The 24,991-nt window shown below is 40.7% G+C and overlaps 2 protein-coding genes across 2 annotated transcripts; both read left to right on the forward strand.

The window, feature by feature from the left end:
* The first annotated feature begins 154 nt into the window (after positions 1-154).
* LOC128358927 (uncharacterized protein K02A2.6-like) lies at positions 155-4,113 on the forward strand. Its single transcript, XM_053319330.1, has 3 exons — positions 155-563; positions 978-1,197; positions 1,245-4,113. The coding sequence occupies exons 1-3, from the start codon at positions 155-157 to the stop codon at positions 4,111-4,113; spliced, it is 3,498 nt and encodes a 1,165-aa protein (XP_053175305.1).
* A 9,651-nt stretch (positions 4,114-13,764) lies between these two features.
* Positions 13,765-24,897, forward strand: cdhr5b (cadherin-related family member 5b). Its single transcript, XM_053319331.1, has 15 exons — positions 13,765-13,852; positions 14,896-15,071; positions 15,164-15,220; positions 16,522-16,611; positions 16,767-16,856; positions 17,043-17,144; positions 17,523-17,705; positions 18,350-18,437; positions 18,557-18,654; positions 19,277-19,477; positions 20,547-20,657; positions 20,736-20,802; positions 22,367-22,558; positions 23,712-23,875; positions 24,382-24,897. Exons 1-15 carry the CDS (start codon positions 13,765-13,767, stop codon positions 24,895-24,897), a joined length of 2,223 nt encoding a protein of 740 aa, XP_053175306.1.
* The last annotated feature ends 94 nt before the right edge of the window (positions 24,898-24,991 follow it).

Here is a 24,991-nt window from a genome sequence, read left to right on the forward strand (position 1 = left end):
CTATAACATGGTGTCAGAAGTCGGTCCAGTTCGTCAGTTTGCTGAGGTCGGAAAACACCGGAGTTTTGCTAGCTAAACGCTGTGCTAGTCGTGCGGGAGCATTCCTCAAAGAGTGGGAGACGCACGGAGACCTGCAACGACAGGAGACAGTACGATGGAGCAGTTCAAACTACCATCACCACTGGTGTTGACAGGCAACTTGGGTGAAAACTGGAAACGATGGGAACAGCGCTTCCAAATCTACATGACCGCGAGTGGGGCAGAGGGTAAGGACGAAAACATCAAAGTCGCCATCTTGCTGCACGCACTAGGAGAGGAGGCTCTCGAAGTGTATAATACACTTAACCTTCCAGCAGAAAAGACTGTGAAAGATGTTCTCACAGCTTTTGAAGGGTATTGTCTGCCCAAGAAGAACACTGTATTTGAAAGACACCAATTTTGGGCACACCCGATGATAACCTCTGTCTCCATTGATAAATATGTGACAGAGCTCAGACAAAAAAGTAAGGACTGTGAGTTTGGCGCTTCGGAAAACGACATCATCAGAGACAAGATTGTGTTCAGTATGAATGACCAGCGTCTTAAAGAGAGACTTTTAAGAGAGCCAAATCTTACATTAGAGAAGACCATAGACACTTGCCGAGCAGCTGAGACCGTCAGAACTCAAATACAAGCAATGAGTGTGAGCGCTCAAGAGAGATCTGTACATACAGTGCATAAGAAAAAACGGGACAGTCACCCACGAAATAAAGGAACAAAGCAACCTTTTCAACACACACAAAGCAGTGGACATATAAACACATGCAGAAAATGTGGAAAATCACACCAGCCCAAAGAATGCCCAGCATATGGAGTTTCCTGCCACAAGTGTGGTAAACAGAACCATTATGCAAAGATGTGTGGGTCAGGTAAAGCGCAGCATAGAAGGACGGTGCATGATATCAGTCCAGAAATTGACACTCTGTTTATTGGAACAGTGAACATTGACCAGCTCGATTCCAGCCTTGACAAGTCCTGGTACTCTGAAGTACGGGTTGACAACATGTCGGTCAGGTTCAAATTGGATACAGGAGCAGAGGCCAATGTCCTACCGCTGAGGATGTTTAAGTCCATGAAGAGGAAGGCCAGACGTGAAAGGAGAGCACACCTGCAGCTACAGCCCACAAAAACAGTGCTAGTGGCTTATGGCGGGATGAGGTTGAGGCCAGAGGGGTTACTCACACTCAAGTGCTCCACACCCAAAGCTCATGCAAGTCTGCCGTTTTACGTATCAAGACACCATCCACACCTATCCTCGGGGGGGAGGCTTGTGAAGACTTGCACCTGGTAAAAAGGCTGGACATCAACAAACTGGACGTGAAACATCCAACTACAAAACAGGAGCTGATAGCTCAACACCCAACAGTCTTTGAAGGTCTGGGGGAGTTTGCTGGAGAATATCACATCCACACAGACCCCAATGCTAGCCCAGTCATACACGGCTGCAGAAAAATACCACTGGCCGTGATAGATAAACTCAGGGACACTCTTGATGACCTGCTACGAGCTGATGTGATTGCACAGGTGACTGAGCCAACATCGTGGGTAAATAGCCTTGTAGTCACAGAAAAGAAAGATAAGAAGAAATTGAGGGTTTGCTTGGACCCCACGGATCTAAACAAAGCAATACTAAGACAGCACTACTCCATCCCCACAACAGATGAAGTTTTGTGCAAACTAGCTGGTAAGAAGATATTCACAGTGCTAGACGAGAAGGACGGTTACTGGCAAGTAAAGCTTGACAAGGAGTCATCGCTGCTGTGCACATTTAACACACCGTGGGGGAGATATAGGTTCAAACGTCTGCCGTTTGGAATCAAGTCAGCAAGCGAGGTTTTTCAACAGCGCAACTGTGAAACATTCGGTGACATACAAGGAGTACACATCATAGCTGACGATATGATCATCGCCGCAGCTACAGAAAAAGAACATGATGAGATAATACAGAAAGTGATGATCAGAGCAAAAGAAGCAAATGTGAAATTCAACAAAGAGAAAGTACAGTACAAGGTGAGTAGCGTCAACTACATGGGCCACGTCGTCACTTCAGAGGGTGTGAAAGCAGATGAGGCAAAAGTTAAAGCCATAGCTGAGATGCCTCCACCCACTGACAAAGCAGGACTACAGCGGATGCTAGGCATGACAAAATACCTGGCGCAATACATCCCAGGTGAGGCCACCATAACAGCGCCGCTGAGACAGCTGCTCAGGAAGGGCAATATGTGGCAGTGGCAACACGAACATGACGAGGCAGTCAAAAAACTGAAAGATGCTCTCACAAACGCTCCTGTGCTCAGATTCTTCGATCCACAGAAACAGCTCATCATACAGGCTGATGCATCTAAGGACGGCCTGGGAGCATGCCTCTTACAAGATGACCACCCAATAGCGTATGCGTCAAGGGCACTGACAGAGACAGAAAAGAACTATGCACAGATTGAGAAGGAGCTCTTAGCCATAGTTTTCTCTGTCAAGAAGTTCCACCAGTATGTGTATGGGGTGAGGGTTAATGTTCAGTCGGACCACAAACCATTGGAAAACATCCTGAGAAAGCCACTTGGAACAGCTCCCTCTAGGCTGCAGAGAATGCTGCTACAGCTGCAGCGTTATGACTTAAATGTCATCTACACGCCAGGTAAAGAGTTACTGATTGCAGACACACTCTCACGAGCTGTGCCACACGAACAACACGTGGCTGCAGATGATATCACAGATGAGAGAGTTGTCTATGCTCTGGAGCCGACAGACGCCTTGAGTACAGAGACTCTAGAGCAGCTCAAGAGCGAAACGAAAAAGGACAATACACTGCAGCTATTGCATGATACACACAGACTTGGTTGGCCTCGACACAGAAAACTAGTAGACTCTAGATTGATACAATATTGGCCAATCAGACACACAGTGGCTGTGAGAGAGGGAGTAATGTTTGCAGCAGACAGGATAATCCTACCAACAACTATGAGATCTGAGATGCTGCAGAGGCTGCATGTAGCTCATCAAGGGATACAGCGGACGAAAGCACTGGCCAGGAAACACTGGTACTGGCCAGGTATGGCAAGAGACATAGAACAGATGGTCGAGACGTGTGGAGCATGCCAGCAGTTCCAGCCCAGGAATCAGAAGGAGCCACTGATCTCACACGACATCCCCGAGCTCCCTTGGCTTAAAGTGGGAGCCGACATCTTTGAAATCAGAGGTCAGTCATTTCTGCTGATAGTGGACTACCTCTCAAAATACCCAGAGGTATTGAACATTAAAGACAAAACATCACACACTGTCATCAACAAGATGAAATCGGTCTTCTCGCGGATTGGAATACCAAAAGAGATTGTGTGTGACCATGTTCCATTTGCAAGTCAGGAAATGAGAAGCTTTGCAGAGTCATGGGGCATAAAACTCACTCATTCCAGTCCAGGTTATGCACAATCAAATGGACTAGCAGAAAGAACAGTGAAAACGGTGAAACGCGTGCTGAAGAAAGCACAACATACAAACACTGACCCCCATCTTGCACTTCTCACCCTGAGGAACACACCTGTGACAGGCATGGAGTATTCCCCAGCACAGATGCTCATGGGCAGAGTCCTTAGAAGCACTCTACCAACCTCCAGCACTATTCTTCAGCCTGCCGTACCTAAAGAAGTACATTCAACTCTCCAGAATCTGCAAACAAGGCAGCAGCAATACTACAACAGAGGAGCAAAGCGGCTTCCAGAGCTGCAGCCTGGGAGTACTGTTCACATGGAGACACCGCAAGGCTGGCGTCCAGCAGTGGTCACGGCACAGAGGGATGAGCCAAGGTCCTATGACATATTGACATCTTCTGGTCAGCACTATAGACGCAATAGACGCCACCTGAGGAGAACAACACACAGCACCCAGATGAACTCAGAAACAGACTCATTAGATGATGAGCAGGTCAGCACACCAGATGCAGGTAAAGCAGATAGTGTTGACATCGAGCTCTCATCCACATCACAGCCATCTCAAACCAGATGTGGGCGACTCGTTCGACCACCTGAGAGGTATAAAGACTTTGTGATGAGCCAACGGCAAAGGTCATCTCCTAACTGACCTATCTGGTCTGCTTAAAAAAAAAAAAAAAAAGAAAGAACAGAAGAGTTGCATGATAAATGAATTGTTAATGGAACAATGATAAATGTTAAGGGAAGAAATGTTATTTCCCTGTTCTTAGTTGAGAGTATAAAGGCATGTTACTGTAGACAGGGCAAGATAATCTTAGGCATTGATTATTTGTACTAATAGAAGATAGAAGCACATTTGTTTTGCATATCTATATGTTCAGTGGTGGCAGTAATAAGACACACACAGTTCAGTTATAAACAGTAGTTTATTACAATAAATGAAGTGTAGCTTTCATGTTGAGAAAAGAGGATGTAGTATATAGTGCCGCGCACTTATACTGTCATGATGATGTTAGTGAGGTGTAGGCGGAGCAATATGATGTTTGGTGTGTCTAGTTCCCGGTCTACCGGAGTGCATGTAATGCAGGCTACAAGTGTGTGGTAATAAAGTAACGCTCTTGGAGTTAAAGACAAGCCTATGGATATCAATTATATATTGAGTAACCCGGTCATGAAGAACTATAACAATGAGTTGAGTTATCAGCTGGGACAGTTGTGACCGAGCAAACAGAAGCACTAATCAAAGCAATAAAAACACATCAGCGTGTCTCTGTGGATCAATACGGTGTATCGATGAGGTCATGAGAGCAAACAGCCAGCAGCTCTGACCGGTGATTACAGCTCATTAAGGAAATCACATCCCATCATTTCTTCAGGATTTCAGGAAGTGAACAAATGAACGGCACCGCTGAGGAGGGTGAGGAGGGTGAGGAGGGTGAGGATCAGTAGACACGGTAAATAAGCAGAGTCATAAAAGCAGAGCGGAGTCAGCGGCTGGGTCGATGCCCGCCGAGCTACAAAAGCAGGAGCAGCAGCGAGAGGAAGCATCTGATCATCCAGGTGAGTCGACTGCTACTACCTGCTCGTACTTTACCTTCATCATTTCATACTCCGTTCCTCTTTGTGTTTTATTCATCTGCAGCTATTTAAAGAAACAGCTCTTCTTCATTATTGGTTCAGAGTCTGTTTAAAAGCTTCAGTTATTACGCTACGGATGGTTTTTACTTCACGGCTTTAAAGTCTTTTTATTTCTATTTTATTTGGTTTTGATGTTTTAATTTTTAATCTTTTTATTTTATTCTTTCTACTTTATTATTTTTATTATTCTTCTATAAGTTTTATCTTCTCATCTGTTACCTTTGTCTCTTAATCTCTTTATTTTAATCAAGCTTTTATTAAACTTTTATTTTATTTTATTTTTTTGGTCTTTTTTATTTATTTGAATCTAGTTTTTTTACTCTAATGTTTAATAAACCTTTCCTCTTTTCTCTTATTTTACTTTACTCTTATTTTCTCTCGCATGCATTGGTTTTAATTTTTGTCTTTTGACTTGTTTTTGTTCTTTATCTTCTTCTTTTTGTTTTATTTTATTATCAGCTTTGAACGACTAACATGAACCAAAGCTGCTGCATTAATAAACATTGATTGATACATAGATTATTAATTAATACATTTTTTACTATTATGTAAAATATGTAATCTATTTGCTGAGTTGAACATGTTTTATGTTTTATATGTAATATTTTATAACTCTGATGTCTTTAGTTTTATTCTGCTAATGTTCAGTGATATGAAATAAATACATAGAAATTAGTTTTCTTTGCTTCAGAAGTAAACCTGTCTGTCTCCTCAGGAAATCATCATCCTCATCTTCATCATCTTCATCCTCATCTTCATCATCTTCATCCTCATCTTCATCATCTTCATCATCCTCATCCTCATCATGCCGTCTGTCACTGTGACTCAGGTGTTCGTGCTGCTCGCCCTGCTGCACCTCACCACATCACTTCCTGTCAGGTACTTTTATTTATTATTACATTATTATTGTAATTTCACAATAAAGTACTGGCTAATAATTCACAGTAATATTTATTATCTGATATTATTGTAAAGTCATCACAGTAATAACCTCAAAATGATGAATATAAATCTACAATATTTGATGTCTGAATTCCTGAATGTTGCTGAAACCTTATCACACTAATAATAATAATTAAAGCTGCAAGCAGCGGTGACGGGCCCTCGCCCCCCCCCCCCCTCCGTGCATGTTGGTTTACAGATACAGTAGGGCTTCACACTGGTCAGCGCTCGGGCCCTAATACCACTACTACTACTACTACTGCTACTACTACTACTACTACTACTACTACTACCCATTAAAGACTGTATCCAGAATAATTAGCCGCCATGATGACAGTAGTTTGTGAGTTTACTGTAAAACCTGCTGATTGTTAACAGTGAATAAATTAAACTACTACAGCATTTATGCTTTGAAGGGAATAAATGTTTCACATCTTAAAACTAAAGTCCAAGAAAACAGTCACATTATTTATTCCTGAGAAACTACAAACTGAAATGTCTCCTTGTGTTTTAACCCTAATGACTGCAGTGATGAAGACGAGGCGGAGAGTTTCCTGACTCAGATCAGACACCTGAACGCACCGTGGTCTCTGTCTGCAGACGCTCTGCTGGAAGCCAGACTCAGGTCAGTACTATACTGTAGTACAGTTAGAGGTACTAGTACTTTACTGTAGTACAGTTAGAGGTACTAGTACTTTACTGTAGTGCAGTTAGAGGTACTAGTACTTTACTGTAGTACAGTTAGAGGTACTAGTACTATACTGTAGTACAGTTAGAGGTACTAGTACTTTACTGTAGTACTGTTAGAGGTACTAGTACTTTACTGTAGTACTGTTAGAGGTACTAGTACTATACTGTAGTACAGTTAGAGGTACTAGTACTTTACTGTAGTACTGTTAGAGGTACTAGTACTTAACTGTAGTACAGTTAGAGGTACTTGTACTCTACTGTATGATGGTGTTATTAATAAGTATTAAGGTGATGGTGTTATTAATAATGGTTTATTAATATAAGTATTAATGTGTTTCAGGCAGCTGCTGTCTGCAGGTCTGAATCGTAGGAGACAGTTAGGAGACATCGAGTTCTCCAACAGATACGCAGACTTCCTGAGATCTAAAGCCAAACACAACTCCATCTGTGCCTTCCTGCACCGCATGCAGGCCGTCAAGAAGAGGTTTCATCCCTTCATTTCCTTTTCTAATCACACACACACTTATTCAGCTGTGGTAAAGATGCATTCATTCATATTTTAGAGGTACTGTCAGTCTTCCTCAACACAGATTATTTAACTGTGCTTCTGTACAGACAGTAGTTTCATGTGATGTGCCTTCATAGAGCTCAGTTCCCAGTGTTCCTAGTGTTCCCAGTGTTCCCAGTGTTCCCAGTGTTAAACCAGCAGTCAGGTGTCCATATGAACACTAAAGACATTTATACATTAATATATCACTCTGAATCAGTTGGACCTGCAGGTGTTTAACTTCCTGTTTATGAACATTATGAAGCAGATAATAAAACTATGATTGGTTAAACTATAAAGTTGATCACTGACAGGAAGCAGAAGTTACTAATAATGGTTTTGATGTATTTGTAAGAAGCTCAGTTGGTTTAAAACATTGTGAGAAATCAGAGTTGAAGTGTTTTATTCTCTATTCTAGTTTATTTCTACTTTGATTTATATTTTATTTTATATTATTAGTTGGGTTTTAGTTTTTAATTGTATTTTTTAATGTTTCCATGTTTTTACTATTATTGGGTTTTATTTCTCAGATTGTATGTTTTAATGTTTCACAGTTAAATGTTGAGTGTGAGGTAAAGCTTGCTTGCCTTTGTGTCCACAGCGCCGCGGGAGGAGACGCAGAGAAGGTGAATCTGCTGCTGAAACAGTACATGTGTCCGTCTGCTTACAGCTGGCCGTCGGACCTGTGACCACAGGAACAGGAAGTCATGTTACTGATGCAGCTGTAATCATATTTAATGTGGAAACACAAATATCTTTGGTATTAAAAATCTTTTATGAAGTCCTTTAAGAGTTTGGAGCCTTTCACATTGACTCACATCCTTCATGCATTCTCATTAATATATTTGAATTATTGATGAACTTCTGAATAATTCTACCTCCTACATTTCACATGGAACAACGATGACATCATGCAACAACACAAATACTCTAACAACACAGCTAATAACCAGAGCTGGAAGAAGTACTCACAACCTTTAATGAAGTACCAATACAGCAAATTAAGTTTATTACAAGTTAAAGTCATGAAGGTTCCCCCTACAGTAAAAGTACTGCAGTATTATGAGTGATGTAGTATGCAGTATTACAGTAAAAGTACTGCAGTATTATAGTGATGTAGTATGCAGTATTACAGTAAAAGTACTGCAGTATTATAGTGATGTAGTATGCAGTATTACAGTAAAAGTACTGCAGTATTATAGTGATGTAGTATGCAGTATTACAGTAAAAGTACTGCAGTATTATGAGTGATGTAGTATGCAGTATTACAGTAAAAGTACTGCAGTATTATAGTGATGTAGTATGCAGTATTACAGTAAAAGTACTGCAGTATTATAGTGATGTAGTATGCAGTATTACAGTAAAAGTACTGCAGTATTATAGTGATGTAGTATGCAGTATTACAGTAAAAGTACTGCAGTATTATAGTGATGTAGTATGCAGTATTACAGTATAAGTACTGCAGTATTATAGTGATGTAGTATGCAGTATTACAGTAAAAGTACTGCAGTATTATAGTGATGTAGTATGCAGTATTACAGTAAAAGTACTGCAGTATTATAGTGATGTAGTATGTAGTATTACAGTAAAAGTACTGCAGTATTATAGTGATGTAGTATGCAGTATTACAGTAAAAGTACTGCAGTATTATAGTGATGTAGTATGCAGTATTACAGTGAAAGTACTGCAGTATTATAGTGATGTATGCAGTATTACAGTAAAAGTACTGCAGTATTATAGTGATGTAGTATGCAGTATTACAGTAAAAGTACTGCAGTAGTAGTACTAGTCGGGGCCCCTGAGGGTCCGTATCCAGCCTGTTATGAGTTTGCTGTAGTTACAGTAAGACTAACTTCTGCTGAACAGCACCATCTGCTGTCATAAGTGGTAATTACAGGCTGCTGGTTGAACTAGCTGATGTTCCAAAGGGTCAGCAGATAAATGTGAGGGCTGCTGAGATGATTAATGTGAAAGAAGAAAAAACAAAGTTCTGATTCACAAATGTGTTTTCAGTTTTTGGACTTTTTCTCTAATCTTTGATTGTTGCTGAAATATTGGATCATTTGAACATTTATAAATGAAAGCATGTGAGAAGTTTAGAGGGAAGAATCAGTATTTGGTGGAGCTGTTAACAACTCATAGACATCTGAAATGTGAGCCCAGCTATAACATCATCAGGGAAGGAAATAATATACGTAAATAATAGTTAGGTGATGTAATCTGTTCTCTGTTACCTTTTAATCTTTATGTGTCTTGAGTTTTTTAATCACTGTAAATATATGCACTATAATAATCCTTTAAGCAGTTACTGTAAAGTCTCTCTGAGTTTTATCTGTATTCAAAATCATAATCAGTAAGAATAGTAAACTCAGTTATTTACTGATACAAAAATATATCAAAACAAATATAATTCAGTCTCTTTAAACTCACTAAACTTCCACAATGCCACAGTGGACCCCACCCACCCACACCCACACACACACACACACACACACACAGTACCTTAATGCACAGTGGAATCAGTTTCTTCTTCTTCTTCTTCTCTTCAGAAAAGATGGATTACAGCCTTATCAGTTAGCTGATTTAGCTTCTGTGGCTAAAGTTCATTCACCTGGCTGGTGAGGCAATGCTAACCACACACCTGCTAACACACCTGTGATAATTAAAGGGTTAATTACACAAACCATGAAAACACAGACAAACATCCACACACCACTTCCTTTTCCTGCCATTACCTTCAAAATAAAACTCTTCAAAATAAAATAAACAATATGATTTTTATGAACTGACTTTTTAACCTTATTTAGGGTACTAGGACTATTTTTCACATATTTAAACATCAACTTCTTTATTATGTTTTTAACCGGGTTACAGGCATCTGAAATGTGAGCAGGCTACACAGTGAAGTACTAGTACCTCTAACTGTACTAAAGTAAAGTACTAGTACCTCTAACTGTACTACAGTAAAGTACTAGTACCTCTAACTGTACTACAGTAAAGTACTAGTACCTCTAACTGTACTACAGTAAAGTACTAGTACCTCAAGGGAGATCTCTTCTTTCCCAGCAGATCAGTGTCAGTGTTGTAACAGTTCTGAAAATAATAATAATAAATCATATTATACATCATCCTTAATAATAATATAATGGTTTACATAAACAGAAAAATATACACAATTCTCTTCTGTGCATATAATAATAACACAAACCAACCAACAGCAATACATTGAACCATAATACTGTGTCACCAGAGGCCTGTACTACGAAGCTGGATTAACCTATCCAGGATCTCTCTCCGTTACCTGGATTGACTTAACCAGATCTTCGCAGTCTAGGATAAACGGTACTACGAAGCTGGATATCAACTCGGTAAGTCAACCCAGGGTTTTCCCATCTGGATCTCTGCGCGCTCACATAGAGGGGAGGTGTTTGCAGCGTCTGACCAATCACAAACATGGAGAAACCCTGCAGAGCAGCCTACTTTACCATGGAAGAGCAGACAATTATTCTTCATAAATATGAAGAATTCAAACATCATCCAGGCCAAAAGCAACTCTGATGATGCAGCAGCAAAAACCAGGAAGGAGTGCTGGCAGAAAATTGCCGACTCTGTTAATGTGTAAATTCATGAGATCATACAATATTAATTTATCAGACAATATAAACGGACAGCACTCTGATCACACAATGCCACTTTATTACGGCACAGACGTTTGGGGCAGAGCGCTTCCTCAGTGCCCTTCCTCTCATAGAGACATTAAGTTAGTTTAATATTCAACATTCAAAATACAAACCTATTATGCGCTTCAACCATTTGAGTGAATGATTTCAAACCAACTGTATAACATACAGAATAATATCCCCCACCTGCCTCAATGATTATTTTTTAAATATATATTTTGGCCAATTAAAAAATTGCATCTATCACTAAAAGCTCTTTCTCTCCTAAGCGCTCCTCTCGCGATCCGCGCACCAATGTTGACAGGATCTTTTAAGAATGGGCAGGTCATTTTCTAAGAGAACTGATTGGTCAGGAGGTGCTTTTGTACTCATTGATCTCTTATCCAGAACATAACCTGCTCCGGAGCAGGTTAGCCGTTCAGCATAAGTTACCATGGTGATTTACCCAGGTAAGAAGTGAACCAGCTTCGTAGTACGGAAAACCCAGAGTTAACCCTGAAGTTACCTCGATAAGAGAAAATCCAGCTTCGTAGTACAGGCCTCAGATCCAATAGCACCATCTGCTGGTTAAACTGAATATAAAATAAACACGTCTTCCCACCTGCTCCTCGTTGCTTCATCAGAGTTTACATCCTGGTGTTCAGTTTAAATAAGTCATCCTTCAGCCTTGCTCCACCTTAACCCCCATCCTAACACTAACCCTAACCCATGATGAGAAACGTGCAATGTGTTTTTAATACTTGTTAAAATGAGTCGTGCTTGTTTGTAAAGCAGAGGAGTCAAACTCATTTTCATTCAAGGGCCACATACAGCCAAATCTGATCTCATGTGGGCCGGATCATTAAAAAGATGGAAGGAAGGAAGGAAGGAAGGAAACAAGGATGGAAAAAAAGGGAAAAGTGATAGGAAAGGAAGGAAAGACAAAAAGGAAGGAAGGAAGGAAAAGGGATTAGGAAGGAGGGAAGGAAGGAAAGACAAAAGGAAGGAAGGAAAGGAAGGAAGGAAAAGAAAATGAAGGAAGGATGGAAGGAAGGAAGGATGGAGGGAAGGAAACAAAGAAGGAAAAAAGACAAGAAAGCAAAGAAGCAAGGAAGGAAGGAAAGGAAGAAAGGAAAAGAAATGGAAGGAAAAGTGGAAGGAAGGAAGGTAGGATGGAAGGAAACAAAGAAGGAAAGAAGTAAGAAAGGGAGGAAGGAAAGAAGGACAGGAGGGTATAGGAAGGAAAAGAAGACAGGAAGGAAAGTGGGTCGGATTGGACGCCTTGGCGGGCCGGTTCTGGCCCACGGGCCGCATGTTTGACATCCCTGTTGTAAAGGTTCAGTCTTCTGTACTCTCAGCTGTGCTTGTTATCTTTACACTGACTCTACACATAACCAACCACACAGGCACCTCCGCTTAAATGCCTAAAGGGACCCTGAGCAGAAAGAGGCCCCTGAGCAGAAAGAGGCCCTTGAGCAGAAAGAGGCCCTTGAGCAGAAAGGGGCCCCTGAGCAGAAAGAGGCCCTTGAGCAGAAAGGGACCCTGAGCAGAAAGGGACCCTGAGCAGAAAGGGACCCTGAGCAGAAAGAGGCCCTTGAGCAGAAAGGGACCCTGAGCAGAAAGGGACCCTGAGCAGAAAGGGACCCTGAGCAGAAAGGGACCCTGAGCAGAAAGGGACCCTGAGCAGAAAGGGGCCCTGAGCAGAAAGGGACCCTTGAGCAGAAAGAGGCCCTTGAGCAGAAAGAGGCCCTGAGCAGAAAGAGGCCCTGAGCAGAAAGGGACCCTCCATGATTTCATTTTGTCTGAAACCTTCTACGTCCAAAATGAAATACAGAGTTAAGACGTTTCCACTCTACAGCAGTGTTTTCCAATCAGAGTAAAATTGAATAAAAGTTGCTTCCAGTGTCATGATTGGCTGTTTTATGGGTCAATTTGATGGCTGAGTGAGTGATGACTGGTTAGCAGGCCATAGTGCATTGTGGGTAGGAGGTATCGATGAGTGCGGGGGAAAGAATGATTAACTAACTAATCAATTAAGGGGTTGCAGAGAGAATGAGCTTCAGTGCTGGGGAACTACGCCAGCTTCGCCTCCAAACAGCAGCTTCTTACTGTCATATGAAAAACTGACACTTCATATTAAGAAAGAACCACCTCAACAGTTCAATAACTTCACAGATCTAAATCAAACAGAGGTGAGATGTAAGTTTCAGTCAAGATAACTCCTGGTGGTGTTTGAAGGACTGTTTGTATTTGGTGACTCTTTAATGCAGACCGGTTTGATTGTAATGTCTCTGAATGGGAGATTTCACAGAGAAACACATTTACAGTATGTTGGGTTAAATGAAACAAGTCAACATTTTGGATATTTTAAAGCAGCTGTGGAAGTAAAAACAGTTCAGTTTTCAGCCCACATGAAACTAACCTTCCACATTCACGGTATTTATGGTGTCATTTTCTTCCCCTAACATGTTTTGTTTGTTCCATCAGTGTTGCCAACCATAAATGCAAATTAGGACCCATAAGTTGTATAAACTGCTAAAGTGGAGAAGAGGATCACAGGAGGTTGTGGTTTCATGAATATGAATAATGTGTTGAGATGAGTTAGATGAAAAAGAATGTAATTATCATTGATTCTTTCCAACCTGTATCCAGGACATGTCTTAAGTCAGAAAGTCACTAAAAAACAGATATTATACAACTTCTCGGCAAACAGACGCGTGTTATGTGTTTATGGCGGGGGAAAGTCCACAGCCACCATAAAACTGAGCAGATAAGCAGAGAACAGGAACAGACGAGGGTCAGTTCAGAGAAGACAGACGCAGACATGGACGGGATTCATCCACCCTTCACTGTGAGGACGTCCATCAGCTTTCTGCTTCTCGTTCTGCTTCAAACGTCTAAAGCTCAGGACAGTGAGTACTGAACCCTGCTGCCTCACCTTTACCTGACTACACAACAGAGTGCTAACTGCTACATGAATAATACAGTAACTGATAGTATAATAATACAAATCACTTCCACAGGTCGGGCCGGGTATCAACACTCGACCAAAATAAATCTATACCAACTAGAATGGAAACGTCTCCTGTCAAATTATACCAGCGATCGATCCTTTTTACACCCAAAGCTCAAAATATGACAATCAATCTCAAAGCCAATCAACTCAAGCGTTCTTCGATTAAAACAGGAAGTGGTCTGACATTGAAACACTGCTGTAAAAAGTATTAGAGGTGGAGGTTGACGATCAGTTCAGGATTATTTATATCATTCAATATCAATTGATTGAAATTTCTTTATTTTTCATCCATGAATACATCATCAGTCCACAAATACATCATCAGTCATTAATAAATGTTTAACACGTCAGAGAGCAGGTTCAGGTTTTTGCAGTATTTGTTTATGGAGGGAAAATACTCATAAAATACTCACTATGACTATGTTACTTGAAATAATACGTTTTTCAAGCGATTCATTTTATGTCAAATTTAACTCAGAACATCCTCTACGTACACAAATGTGGATGAGCTGTACAGTTTATTCTGGGTGTCTGTGTTTGGGCTGTTTTTACTGCTCTCAACTTTAAAAATGGGTAAAAGTCAATGTGAACATTAACTATCAATTATTATCATTATTTATTAGCCTGTCAATTATGTTCATGATTAATCGATTTGTTGTTTGGTCCATAAAATCTCAGAAAATGGTGAAAAATGTTAATCGGTGTTTCTCAAAGTCCAAGCTGATGTCCTGAAGACTAAAGAGACCAGAACATGTCCACATTTAAGACACTGAATCAGAGAGTTTGAAAATGTCTTCCTTAAAAAGTTACTCCAAACAATGAATGAATTATCAGAATAGTCAGCAACTGATCATCAATGTATTAACTGACTAATCCTCTGACTGCAGAGAGAACAAACAGTATTAACTGCATGTTGGTGTTGTGTCTCCTCTGCAACAGTCTGTAGTGCTCCTCAATCTGTGAACTTCAATGAAAACAATGATCCGAATGCTCTCGTGACGACCATCACTGTGGAGCCGGGGGTCACGCTCGCCTTCAAACCACCTGAAGACCCTGACAACCCATTTGTACTCGAAGGAAACCAGCTGAAAGCTAGTAGAGCATTAGACTACGAGGTAACACCGCTGACCAGATCCAAACCTAAGACTTGATTTAGATCCTAAAATCTGTGAGAAAACTTGACTGTTGAGATCTGTTGTGTTTGCAGACTGAGAAAACTCTTACAGTCAGCATCGACTGCCTTGAGACAGCCACGGACCTCAAGGTAAGACACTATTCTTACACTAAACATGTTAAACTGAGTGGAATTAAATTTGCACTGAGCTTTTTATTTGAGTCTCTTCAGTGAGATCTGTGATTGTTCCTGATGCTGTTTGTCCTTCCTGCCTGGATGTGCTTGTTTTCTTTCTCTCTGTTGTTGTCAGGTCCTGATTTTAATGAGATCGCCTGATTAAAGAAAGGTTTTTACTGATGAATGGGTGTCAGGTGTCCTCCAGTGGATGAGTAAAACAATATGAAAGGCTCTACTGTCCTGAACGTTCGTGAGGGTTTGAGGGGAGAAACATTTTAGATTGTTGAATTATGATGTGATGTGACCTTATTTGACTTTACTTGGTGCATCTTGGTGATCTATTAAGAATAACTGTGCAAATGACAACAGGTGCTGACAGCAGTATTTAAATGACAGTTTGAGTGTCTTGGCAGAAATTCCACAAGTGCAAAATAAAATCTGATCTCATAGAATTAGAGTTTCTAGTGAAAGAGGTTAACAAACATATTGAGTTATAGCAAAACAAATATTACCAGAAAAAAACGCCATATTAGCCAGTATTAGTGACAAAGTCAATGTTGTTAGTAAAACCAATTGTGCCTCTGTCTCCTCGTCTCCATAGTAACAGCAGGTTAATACCTGCCCTTCAAAGGTATTATTTATAGATGCAGTTACTGTCAGTACCTTCAGGTTTGGTAAATTACAATGTGTGTGCTAAATAAACATATTTGCATTTTCTCCTCCCTGAATTTTGCCCACTGGGGTAAAAACCTCTCATATTACATTTATTATGGTAAACGTACTAAATGGACAGTGTGTATTATCTTACACATTTGAAAGATGCAAGCTTCAGTGTGCACACGTTTTTACACATGCAGATTAAATCAGGCCCTTAAACAACTGTACACCTGTCATTTGATGGTAATATGTTGAAACTGTGGAGAGGAAGGTGGGGGGGGGGGGGGGGGTCACCTAAAATATGCAGGGGGTTCAGTACCCAAAAAAAGGGTTTGTTATTTATACTCACTGCTTCTGGTTCTTAAGCAACTGGGTGCCTGAGGAGGTTCTCAGGTCCCCAAGTAAGTTCCTGACTGGGTTCTTCAGGTGCTTGACAAGAAGCTTCAGGGTTTCTGTTTTCCACAATTCTAAACGAGTTATACAGACAGGAAACCAAAAGATCATGTTTTACATTTTCAGATTTAGGTTCAACATAGAGTTAAAAGATGGAATTCTGTCTTTGATAGAGTGAGAAATAATCAATAATTAAAATCAGGATTGTGTCTCTTTCTTTACAGTTGGGGTTAGTCATTATTGTAGTACTTCAAAACTTGAACGATAACGGGCCACAATTTGCTGAAAACCCCTACAATGTGGACTTCAACGAGGTAAGAGTCTGATCAATGCTTTGATGTAGTGAGGTGTTATGATGATGTAAGAGACTTTTCAGAACAGGACTGAACGGTGTTGACGTCGCATATTCAGTGTTAAAAACAGTTTCTTATCAATAATATCTCACACTGACTGTACCGTCTCGTCTCAGATGTCTCCAGTGGGCACAACTGTGGGCCGGTTTGCTGCCACAGATTTGGATAATTTGGGTCCGCTCTACTACACACTGACATCTGCCACTGTAAGACTTTAATGTTTGTTTGTATTTTGTCTCAGTGTTTGTTTTTCTCTTCCATGACTCAGATGAGACGACTGATATCAGTTCATTTCAAGTACAGAGATGAGTACAGCATGTGTTTAGCCTAGCTTAGCACACATATTGGAAGCAGGGGGAAACTGTTTTTATTGTCTTGTGTGATTTCTGTAGAATGACTTTGTTCTGGCGTCACCGACGACCCCGGACATCATTGTAAACACTCTTCTTGACTTCGACAAAGTCAAAAGTTTCAATTTGGTGTTGACCTCTCAGGTGAGTACTATTCACTGCTAGAATAGATTTTCTAGTTTTTTTCTCCCTCCGACTCAAATTAAATGTTTCTTTCAGACTATGTAGGTCAGGTACTGTATATTATCTTAAACGTCAACATGGCTCAACGTGGCTTAGATTTAAGCAGGTTTTTCACCATTTGTTGGGGTGGAAGTTTGATTCTAAGTTGAGAAAGACACTGAAGCCCCCTGTCACACCTGTAAAAATTAGACTATTTATTCAGCTGGGGTCATTCAATAAAAGGAAGACTCTTTAACTGTTTGGTGTCTCTGAACAGCTTAGACTGTGACTAGTGTTAATGTAGTTTCTCAGACCTTTGCTGAGATTATTAGATTATAAATACTGTTTCTTTATTTTTAGGACACACCGTTAGGCTCAGCGGATATTCTCTCGTTCACTGCCACCACCACCATCATGGTCACTATTGTAGATGTGGACAACAGACCACCATGGTTTCAGCCCTGCACCAAGTATGAGGTGGGGAGCGCTACGGTCTGCCAGAGTTCTGGCTACACTGGCGTGGTCAACTTAAACGAACAAGAGGTACGTTACATCCTGTTTAGAAATGCTTGTTGTTACTGAGACTGTCTGATAACTGTCATATAGCTAATGTAGAGTTTTTATCAACCAGCATCCTGTCAACTGATGACTTATGTAGTCGCAATGCCATGAAACGTAAAAATTAATCAAATGAATCCTAGAAATGGGGAGGATAACACATTTTTACATAGTCTCTCCTCGAAGGCATTTCACAGTTTTGACAGTTACTTTTGTGATGAGGGAAAAAGAGAGCTTGACAGTAAAGTTTGAAGCAGAGTAAGGTCTTGATTCTGCTACATTTTGTTTTCCTTTGTGCTTATGCTAATTGGCAGCATAACCTACCTTGTTCTTGGGGGTTTTTACAGGATCTTGAGGAGGTCGTATGGGTCTTTGAGGGTGTTATACAGGTTCCTAAGGGGGGTTTAAAGGTTTGTGAGAGGTTGTAAAGATTCTTGAAGGGATTGTAAAGGTTTCTGAGTGTTTTGAAAAGTTTGTAAAGCTTATTGAGAGGAATGTGCAGGTTCTTGATGTCATTGTAAAGGTTCTTGAGGGTTGAGCAAGACATCAAACCCTCTATAAGGGTGAGACTACTTACCCTGTCTTATTTGGACAGATGATGATGACCAGAGTGTTTTTCTCCTTTGCAGCCCGGAGTGTTACCACTGAAACCAGGACGGCTTCATGCCATCGACGGTGACTCGCTAAATGAGGAGATAACATACTCCTTCCTGAGTGGTGAGCAGCTGGAGTACAATTAAGTAGTTTGTCAGTGTGACATCACGTCTCTGTCCACAGGAAGTAGGAAGTTGTTGATGATTTGCAGGTAGAAGCAGTTCAGTCTGTCTGTGTTTTAGGAAATGAGGACGGTCTGTTTAAGATCAACTCGGACACAGGAGACATCACCATGGTGAAGGCGGCTGAGGTGTTGGGGACAATCACTCTGACAGTGCTGGTAAAGACTAAATATTTACATTATTTCATCTACTGCATTCAAACAATAGAATCTCTCTTATCCTAACCTCTGAACTGTGTCTCTGCCTAATGCTGTAGTCATGTAATACTTTTAATAGACTGAACTGAGAGGAACACATAGTCGTAACTATCCTAGACCACCAAAACCTACGACACACAGAACATTTGGAGAATTTGAAATGAAATGAAGAGAAGTTTCCATTCTGTGAACACATATTACATTTGATGAGTTTTCTATCTGTCATCTCTCCTGATATTTTAAAATCTTGAAAATATGTTATATGCAAAACAGTAACTACATTATTCTCTAGCAGAATTGCAGAATCTGGCAGTAGAAGGTTTTAAACAGCATTGAGATCATAATTGTGATCAAATTAACAGAAAATCTAATTGAACAATTAAATCAATAAGTAAAATCAGAACTTTCTTTTTTTGTTTTGTTTTGGGTTGTTTTTTAGTTCAGAGTTTCAATTGTTGGTTGTCATAAATGTCTCAGGGCAGTTCTGGCTTTTTGCTGCTAATCACCAAATCTGAGCTCTCTGTAGAGACCACAGTCTGTTTGTGTGTTTAAATCTTCCATCAGGTATGTTTTTCTCTTGCAGGCTGCTCAGAAGATTAGCAGTTATCAGTTTGCCACCACCAGTGTGACAGTCAGTGTTCATGTGAAGAGCCTCCATCCTCCAGAGTTTGAGAAGACTCGGTATGAAGCCGTTGTCTCTTCAGAAGGAACCATGGCAGTGGACCCAACCAACAATGTTCCAGTGCGGATTATCGCCAAAGATAAGGACTATGCTGCTACTGGGGTAAACCCTGACTCTTCTCTTAAATCCAGTCCAGTGACCAGTTGTGGGAAGTAATTTAAGACGTTCAATAGAGGACTGTACTGTTGTACAATGTTGAGGTACTTGTACTTTACTGGAGTATTTCCAGGTGATGCTACATTAAACTTCCACTCCACTACATTTCAGAGGGAAATATTGTACTTGTACTAACTTGTTAAAGATGAAACCAGTGGTTTCCAACCTTTTTGTCTTTTGACGTCCTACAAAAAGCAGTGTGTAGTCGGCTCACATTTCAGACAAACACGGGCAGCCTAATAAACAAACCAACAAAACCAGTTTATTCAGGCCAGGGTGTGAACTATGCAAAGGCTCCAGTGGAGGAAATTATTTGTGAATAAGTTTCCTCGTTTTCTTTTTGACACATCTGTTTTCTGTGCATCACAAAGCAGATAGATGAGTAATATGATTTGGAGAAATGCGGAGTAATGTGCAGACTGAGTGGGATTGTGCTTCCACAATTTGATGGTGATGGCATGAATAGCATGCATGCCAGCATCTTTATTAACGTGAATTAGGGTGTGATGAGTCACACCCATGCGTGAATCAATAAAAGGGCAATTTATTGCATGATTTATGGTGATGAAGATAAAGGATAATGGAAATGCATGGCAAACACACACACACACACACACACACACACACACACACACACACACACAAATCATGTTTTCAGGGGCGCTCGCCTTGGCTCCCCCAGAATATGAACCATGTTCCAAATGATATAAACCACTTTATGCGAGTCATAATCTGTCATTGCAGAGGAAAACTGTGCACAGTTACAGTAAGTAAGATCGGTCAAAGGTGAAGCAGGAAGAAAAGAGTACTGAATGTTTACAACACAGTTTGGGAAATCATTTCATCTTTAATTATTCTTTCAAACCTGTATAACCTTGGGGTTGTGACCAGCACTTTTTGGGAACTTTGAGTATGTTTATGATAAACTTTCATGTGCATAGTTGAAAGTATATTACATTTAAAATGTCCTCTGAGGAGCTACTAATAATAATGAATTTTGTTTCTGTTCAAACAGGATATAAATCCTCACATCAAGTACTCCATTAAGGGAAGCAATAACTTCTCCATCACTGACGGTTACTTATTCATGATAAACGAAGTCCCAGACGGCGAATTATCTCTGGAAGTGAGTTTACAAATGTAGTTAAAGTGATTGTTAGGTGGTTTTCTTATTAGGCACTCAACTCCATCTTTGCACTTCCAGGTGGTGGCAGAAGACACGACCAACGATGAATCAGCCACAGCTGAGCTCGTTGTGGACGTGAAAACAGGTAGGAATAAACCTTTACAAGTGGCCTGTTCCCCCCTGAACTTTTCTACAAATCCAAAACCAAATCCAGAAGTTACTGGATGAACTCTGGAAATTTGGCTGCATTTCTGCTGGAGGAAAAGAGTCTAAATTAAGCGGTGGCTTGATTATTTCAGCCAGTTTATGGGAGACAGGCTGATTCCTCCCTTTGAATTTACTGTGGTTGGTCTGCTGTGACAGAGTTCACACGGCTGTTAACAAAGATCTTTTCATGTGGTCTTTCTGTAGTTTAACTGGCAGCATTCTCATCAGCTCAACTAAACCTGAACAAATGGACAAACACACCTGAGCTTGTTTAAACCCGCTTGTTTAGTTTAGGGTATGAAAACACCTTTAGGGTGTTGAAATTGAAGAAGAAGCAACACCGATGCGTTAAAAGATTTGTGTGCCCTAAATATTTTTTGTTCTGTTGACTCCAGACATTGGTTACTGTAGTTTATTTAGAAATGGCTCCAAATGGCTCAAATAGCTTAAAAACAGAAGTAAGATAGTAACTTTTAGGAGACAGGTATGTAGTGAGGCTTCTACTTCAGCAGCTACATTATACATTTCTCAAAGAACTTTAGTACAAACTTAAGACGTTGTGATATGTAGTATAGTATGTATATAATGATACTGTATTATCCGTTGGCAGTCTGCTTATAAATGTGCTTAATAACTTTTTCAGTTGCCTGCTGAGAACTTTTTAAGGAAAGTTGCTTAGAATTATGGTCGATTTCAAGAGAACACCACATCAATGTAAAATATGCGAGTACCAATATCCTTGTGTATACTGGTAGCTCTTATGGACAGATTTAGGAGTCTTTTAATGCGTAAGTTGATGAATGAGGCCCCAAATCTGAGCTGCAAAAGCTCCAAGCTGCAAATAACACAAAATACAAATTTTACTTCCCCTTTTAGGGTTTGGAGAAAACAGGGACATGAAACGCATTCTCATCCCAGGTCGTCAAATACTGACGCGTTGTCACTACTCCTCAGCGTCTGATACCGATGTACAAGGTTTCCTTTGGTATCTATGTGAGACGCGTCGGGCTTTCAACTATCTAGTGTAGAACCTTCCACAGATATTATTACACGCTCACAGCTGGTGTAGTCTGGTTAGGTTTGGCACAAAAATCACTTGGTTAGAATTAGGGAAAGATTGTGGTTTGGGTTTAAATGATCATGAAATGTTGTTATGGCAACAGTAAACACATCGACAAAAAACTGTCCTGAGTCACAGTTGGACAAAAGTCCACTTTTTCCCATCTAACTATTGAGACATCCGCCCACCTTGCCTCCTCCCAAGGAAAATACAACCTTATATGGACGTCATCGGTCTCGTGGTGTCTAATAATGTCGCAGATGGTTTTACACTGGAGTTAGCTGAAAGCCTGGTATGTCTCATACAGATGCCAAAGAGTACCATCTGTGTCGGATTGAGACACAGAGAGAAGTGACCGTGTCGGTTTTTGACTGCCTGGGATTGAGGACGGGTTTGGACATGAGGTGGAACCATTAAGCTTCAAAGTGTGCTCTCCTCCCAGGTCTCACCACCACCAGTTTGCCTCCAAGCACTACAACAGAGGAATCCACCACCGTCGGCAAGACAACGAAAGATATTGTGTCCTCCACGGTCGGCAAGACAACAGCAGATTTTGGGTCCACTACCGACAGCATCACAACTGCCCTCCCCAGCACAACCACTGAAAGCACAGCCACTGAAAGCACAACCTCCAGTATGTCCCCTGAAGGCAGCATTTCCACCACTGCCAACCCCATTAATAAGTCGTCACCTTCATCTCAATGGCTTCCCTCCGATAAATTAAATATTTCCCTATTGAGTAAACTTAGATTGGCAAAAATAGTGAACATGATCAGGTTAACAAAACATACAACACCACATACTAATTTAAAAAAGCAAGACGCTAAAAGAGTCCACCCCAAAGATCATGTAAAGGTAGCGTTCACAATGTTCTTTAACATGTTCAAGAGCTGCCATCTTTAGCCAGAAAAGATCTTGTTGTTGACATTCAAAGTGGCCAACCACAGACTTCATAGTCAGTTCTGACAGATTTAAACAGAAACTCATCCTCACAGCTCAAAAACAACAAATGTACGGGCATATGACAGGAAACTTAATAACATGCCCAGGCTGAGTTTTGTGCTTTGGTTTTGTTTGACTGTTCAAATTTCCAGTTTAACTGAAACCAATCTGCCAGTGAAAGAGAATGGGTTTCCATCCATCCTTTTTATGCACTTTTATAATTTGCACATAAGAATACCTGAGTGGAAATAATAGAAATTCTAAAATAATCCAAATATCACTAAAAAAGTTTTTATGCTTTGATAAGGTGAAAGTGTGATAAAGTGCAATGGAAACAGATACATGAAGAAAGCATGTGACTAATCTTGCTAACTGCCACCAGGATGTGTATCAAGGTTTCTATGACTTCAGCTTTGACTGTCACTCTCAATCTTCTTTTTGTGCTTTACTGCACTCAGCAGGAGAATCAACCTCCAACTGTTGACTTAAATATACAATTACAACGGACTGTTAGTATTTGCAAAACAGCTGTGGATGGAAAACCACATTAATTTGCATTTTCTTTTATCAATATTCTGAAATATGGGTTAAACAGTGCGCTATATTTGGATGGAAACCTGACGAATCATGTAAAGAATGTCTTGTCACACTTAAAAACAGACCCCCAAACTGACTCAAATCCTGATTGAGGATTCATTCATTGATGAGACCTGTGACAACCATTCTGCTAATATAAGCAAATTTCTTTATCAAATCTCTTTTCTCAAAAAGAATAAGATCATAATCACATTCAGGATTTGTGTGTTTTGGTGACACCTGTATTGAGTGACCTTTTGTTCCTGCAGAGACCAACCACGACTTTAGTGTGGGGGACATGGCAGCGCTCGGTGCGTCTCTGGGTGTCCTGCTGTTCGTGTGTCTGGTGGTCATCGGTGTGCTGGCCCGCTGCATTCAGAAGTGGAAAACAGACTGTAGGAAGATCTCCGAAGCCAGCATGTTTCAACGCACTGTGAGTTCAAAGTTAAAAAGTAGAGAAACGTTTTTCAACCACCAGACACATCCTTGTCCCTGTCTTGAGATTGTTTCAACCACTATGCTATTATTTAAGCATATTTTGTGTTTTTGGACACTTTGGTTCAAAGCCAGATGTCCCTTCAACCACCAGTCCGATTCAACAGGAGTCGTACATTTGTTAGATTTTGGTCGTGTTTTCCTGACCGACCCAGATGTTCAGGTTCTCTGTTAAGTACAGTTTGTTTGAGTGGTTTTAAGCCTGTTTATAATGTTGCTCGCGTCAACATTATAACAGTAAAACATAGAAGTTCACCGTGCAAACAAGCTGGCAGCTAGAGTTCAGGTCAGCTCCATCCGATTGTCCGGTCACTTGGTTGGTCGTTTCTCGTACTCACATCGAAGAGTTTTTGATAAAAAAAAAGATCCTCAAAAGTTCTAATGTAATGAACACTTTAAGACTTTTAACTGTCTTCTCTTTATGAATGTGTTGTTCTTCCACAGCTGAGTCAAGGTTCAATTGGTAAAAAGGGAGGAACCCCTTACACCAACATGGCCTACCTGAACGATAAAGATGGAGGCAGCACAGGCTCAGATAATCCAGATGGAGGAAGCATAAAGGTTGGCGAAGAGCCCCTGTATGAGAACAGCCTGCTCAGAGAGTCTTCAGCACCGGTTAAAAGCCCACAGCACGACGACGGCAGCCTGACGGGATCTGAATATACGGACAGCGAGAAGGAGGTGAAACCCATCCTGACCAAGGAGAGGCGCATGGAGGAGGGGTACAAATCGGTCTGGTTTAAGGAGGACATTGACCCCAATGCTAAGGAGGAAGTGGTCATCATCCCAGACAGCAGAGAGGACGACAGCGAGGAGGAAGATGACGAGGATGAAGACACGGACAGGCCAGTTAAAAAGGTTGTCTTTGCTGAGGCAGATCTAGATAGTGGACTCGGGGTAAAGATAGAGGATCCAGCACAGGACTCAGATGATGACGACATGGTGACTGAACATCTGTGAGAGACCAGAGATGACGAACCACCCGTAATAAAATGTGATGATTTATCAGCAGTGAGTCCTGTACCGCCCGGTCTTATCAGTCATTAAGGTGGAC

This window comes from Scomber japonicus, chromosome 5 (assembly GCF_027409825.1).
Source record: "Scomber japonicus isolate fScoJap1 chromosome 5, fScoJap1.pri, whole genome shotgun sequence".
Taxonomy (NCBI): Eukaryota; Metazoa; Chordata; class Actinopteri; order Scombriformes; family Scombridae; genus Scomber; species Scomber japonicus.

What these genes read in the sequence shown, in the direction of transcription:
- LOC128358927 (XM_053319330.1), top strand. Translation starts at nt 155, where the DNA reads ATGGAGCAGTTCAAACTACCATCACCACTGGTGTTGACAGGCAACTTG. An exon ending in CAGAGACAAGATTGTGTTCA is followed by an intron (nt 564 to 977) that starts GTATGAATGACC and finishes TTATTGGAACAG; the next exon opens with TGAACATTGACCAGCTCGAT. An exon ending in GTGGCTTATGGCGGGATGAG is followed by an intron (nt 1,198 to 1,244) that starts GTTGAGGCCAGA and finishes CCACACCCAAAG; the next exon opens with CTCATGCAAGTCTGCCGTTT.
- cdhr5b (XM_053319331.1), top strand. Translation starts at nt 13,765, where the DNA reads ATGGACGGGATTCATCCACCCTTCACTGTGAGGACGTCCATCAGCTTT. An exon ending in ACAATGTGGACTTCAACGAG is followed by an intron (nt 16,612 to 16,766) that starts GTAAGAGTCTGA and finishes GTCTCGTCTCAG; the next exon opens with ATGTCTCCAGTGGGCACAAC. An exon ending in AGGACTATGCTGCTACTGGG is followed by an intron (nt 19,478 to 20,546) that starts GTAAACCCTGAC and finishes CTGTTCAAACAG; the next exon opens with GATATAAATCCTCACATCAA.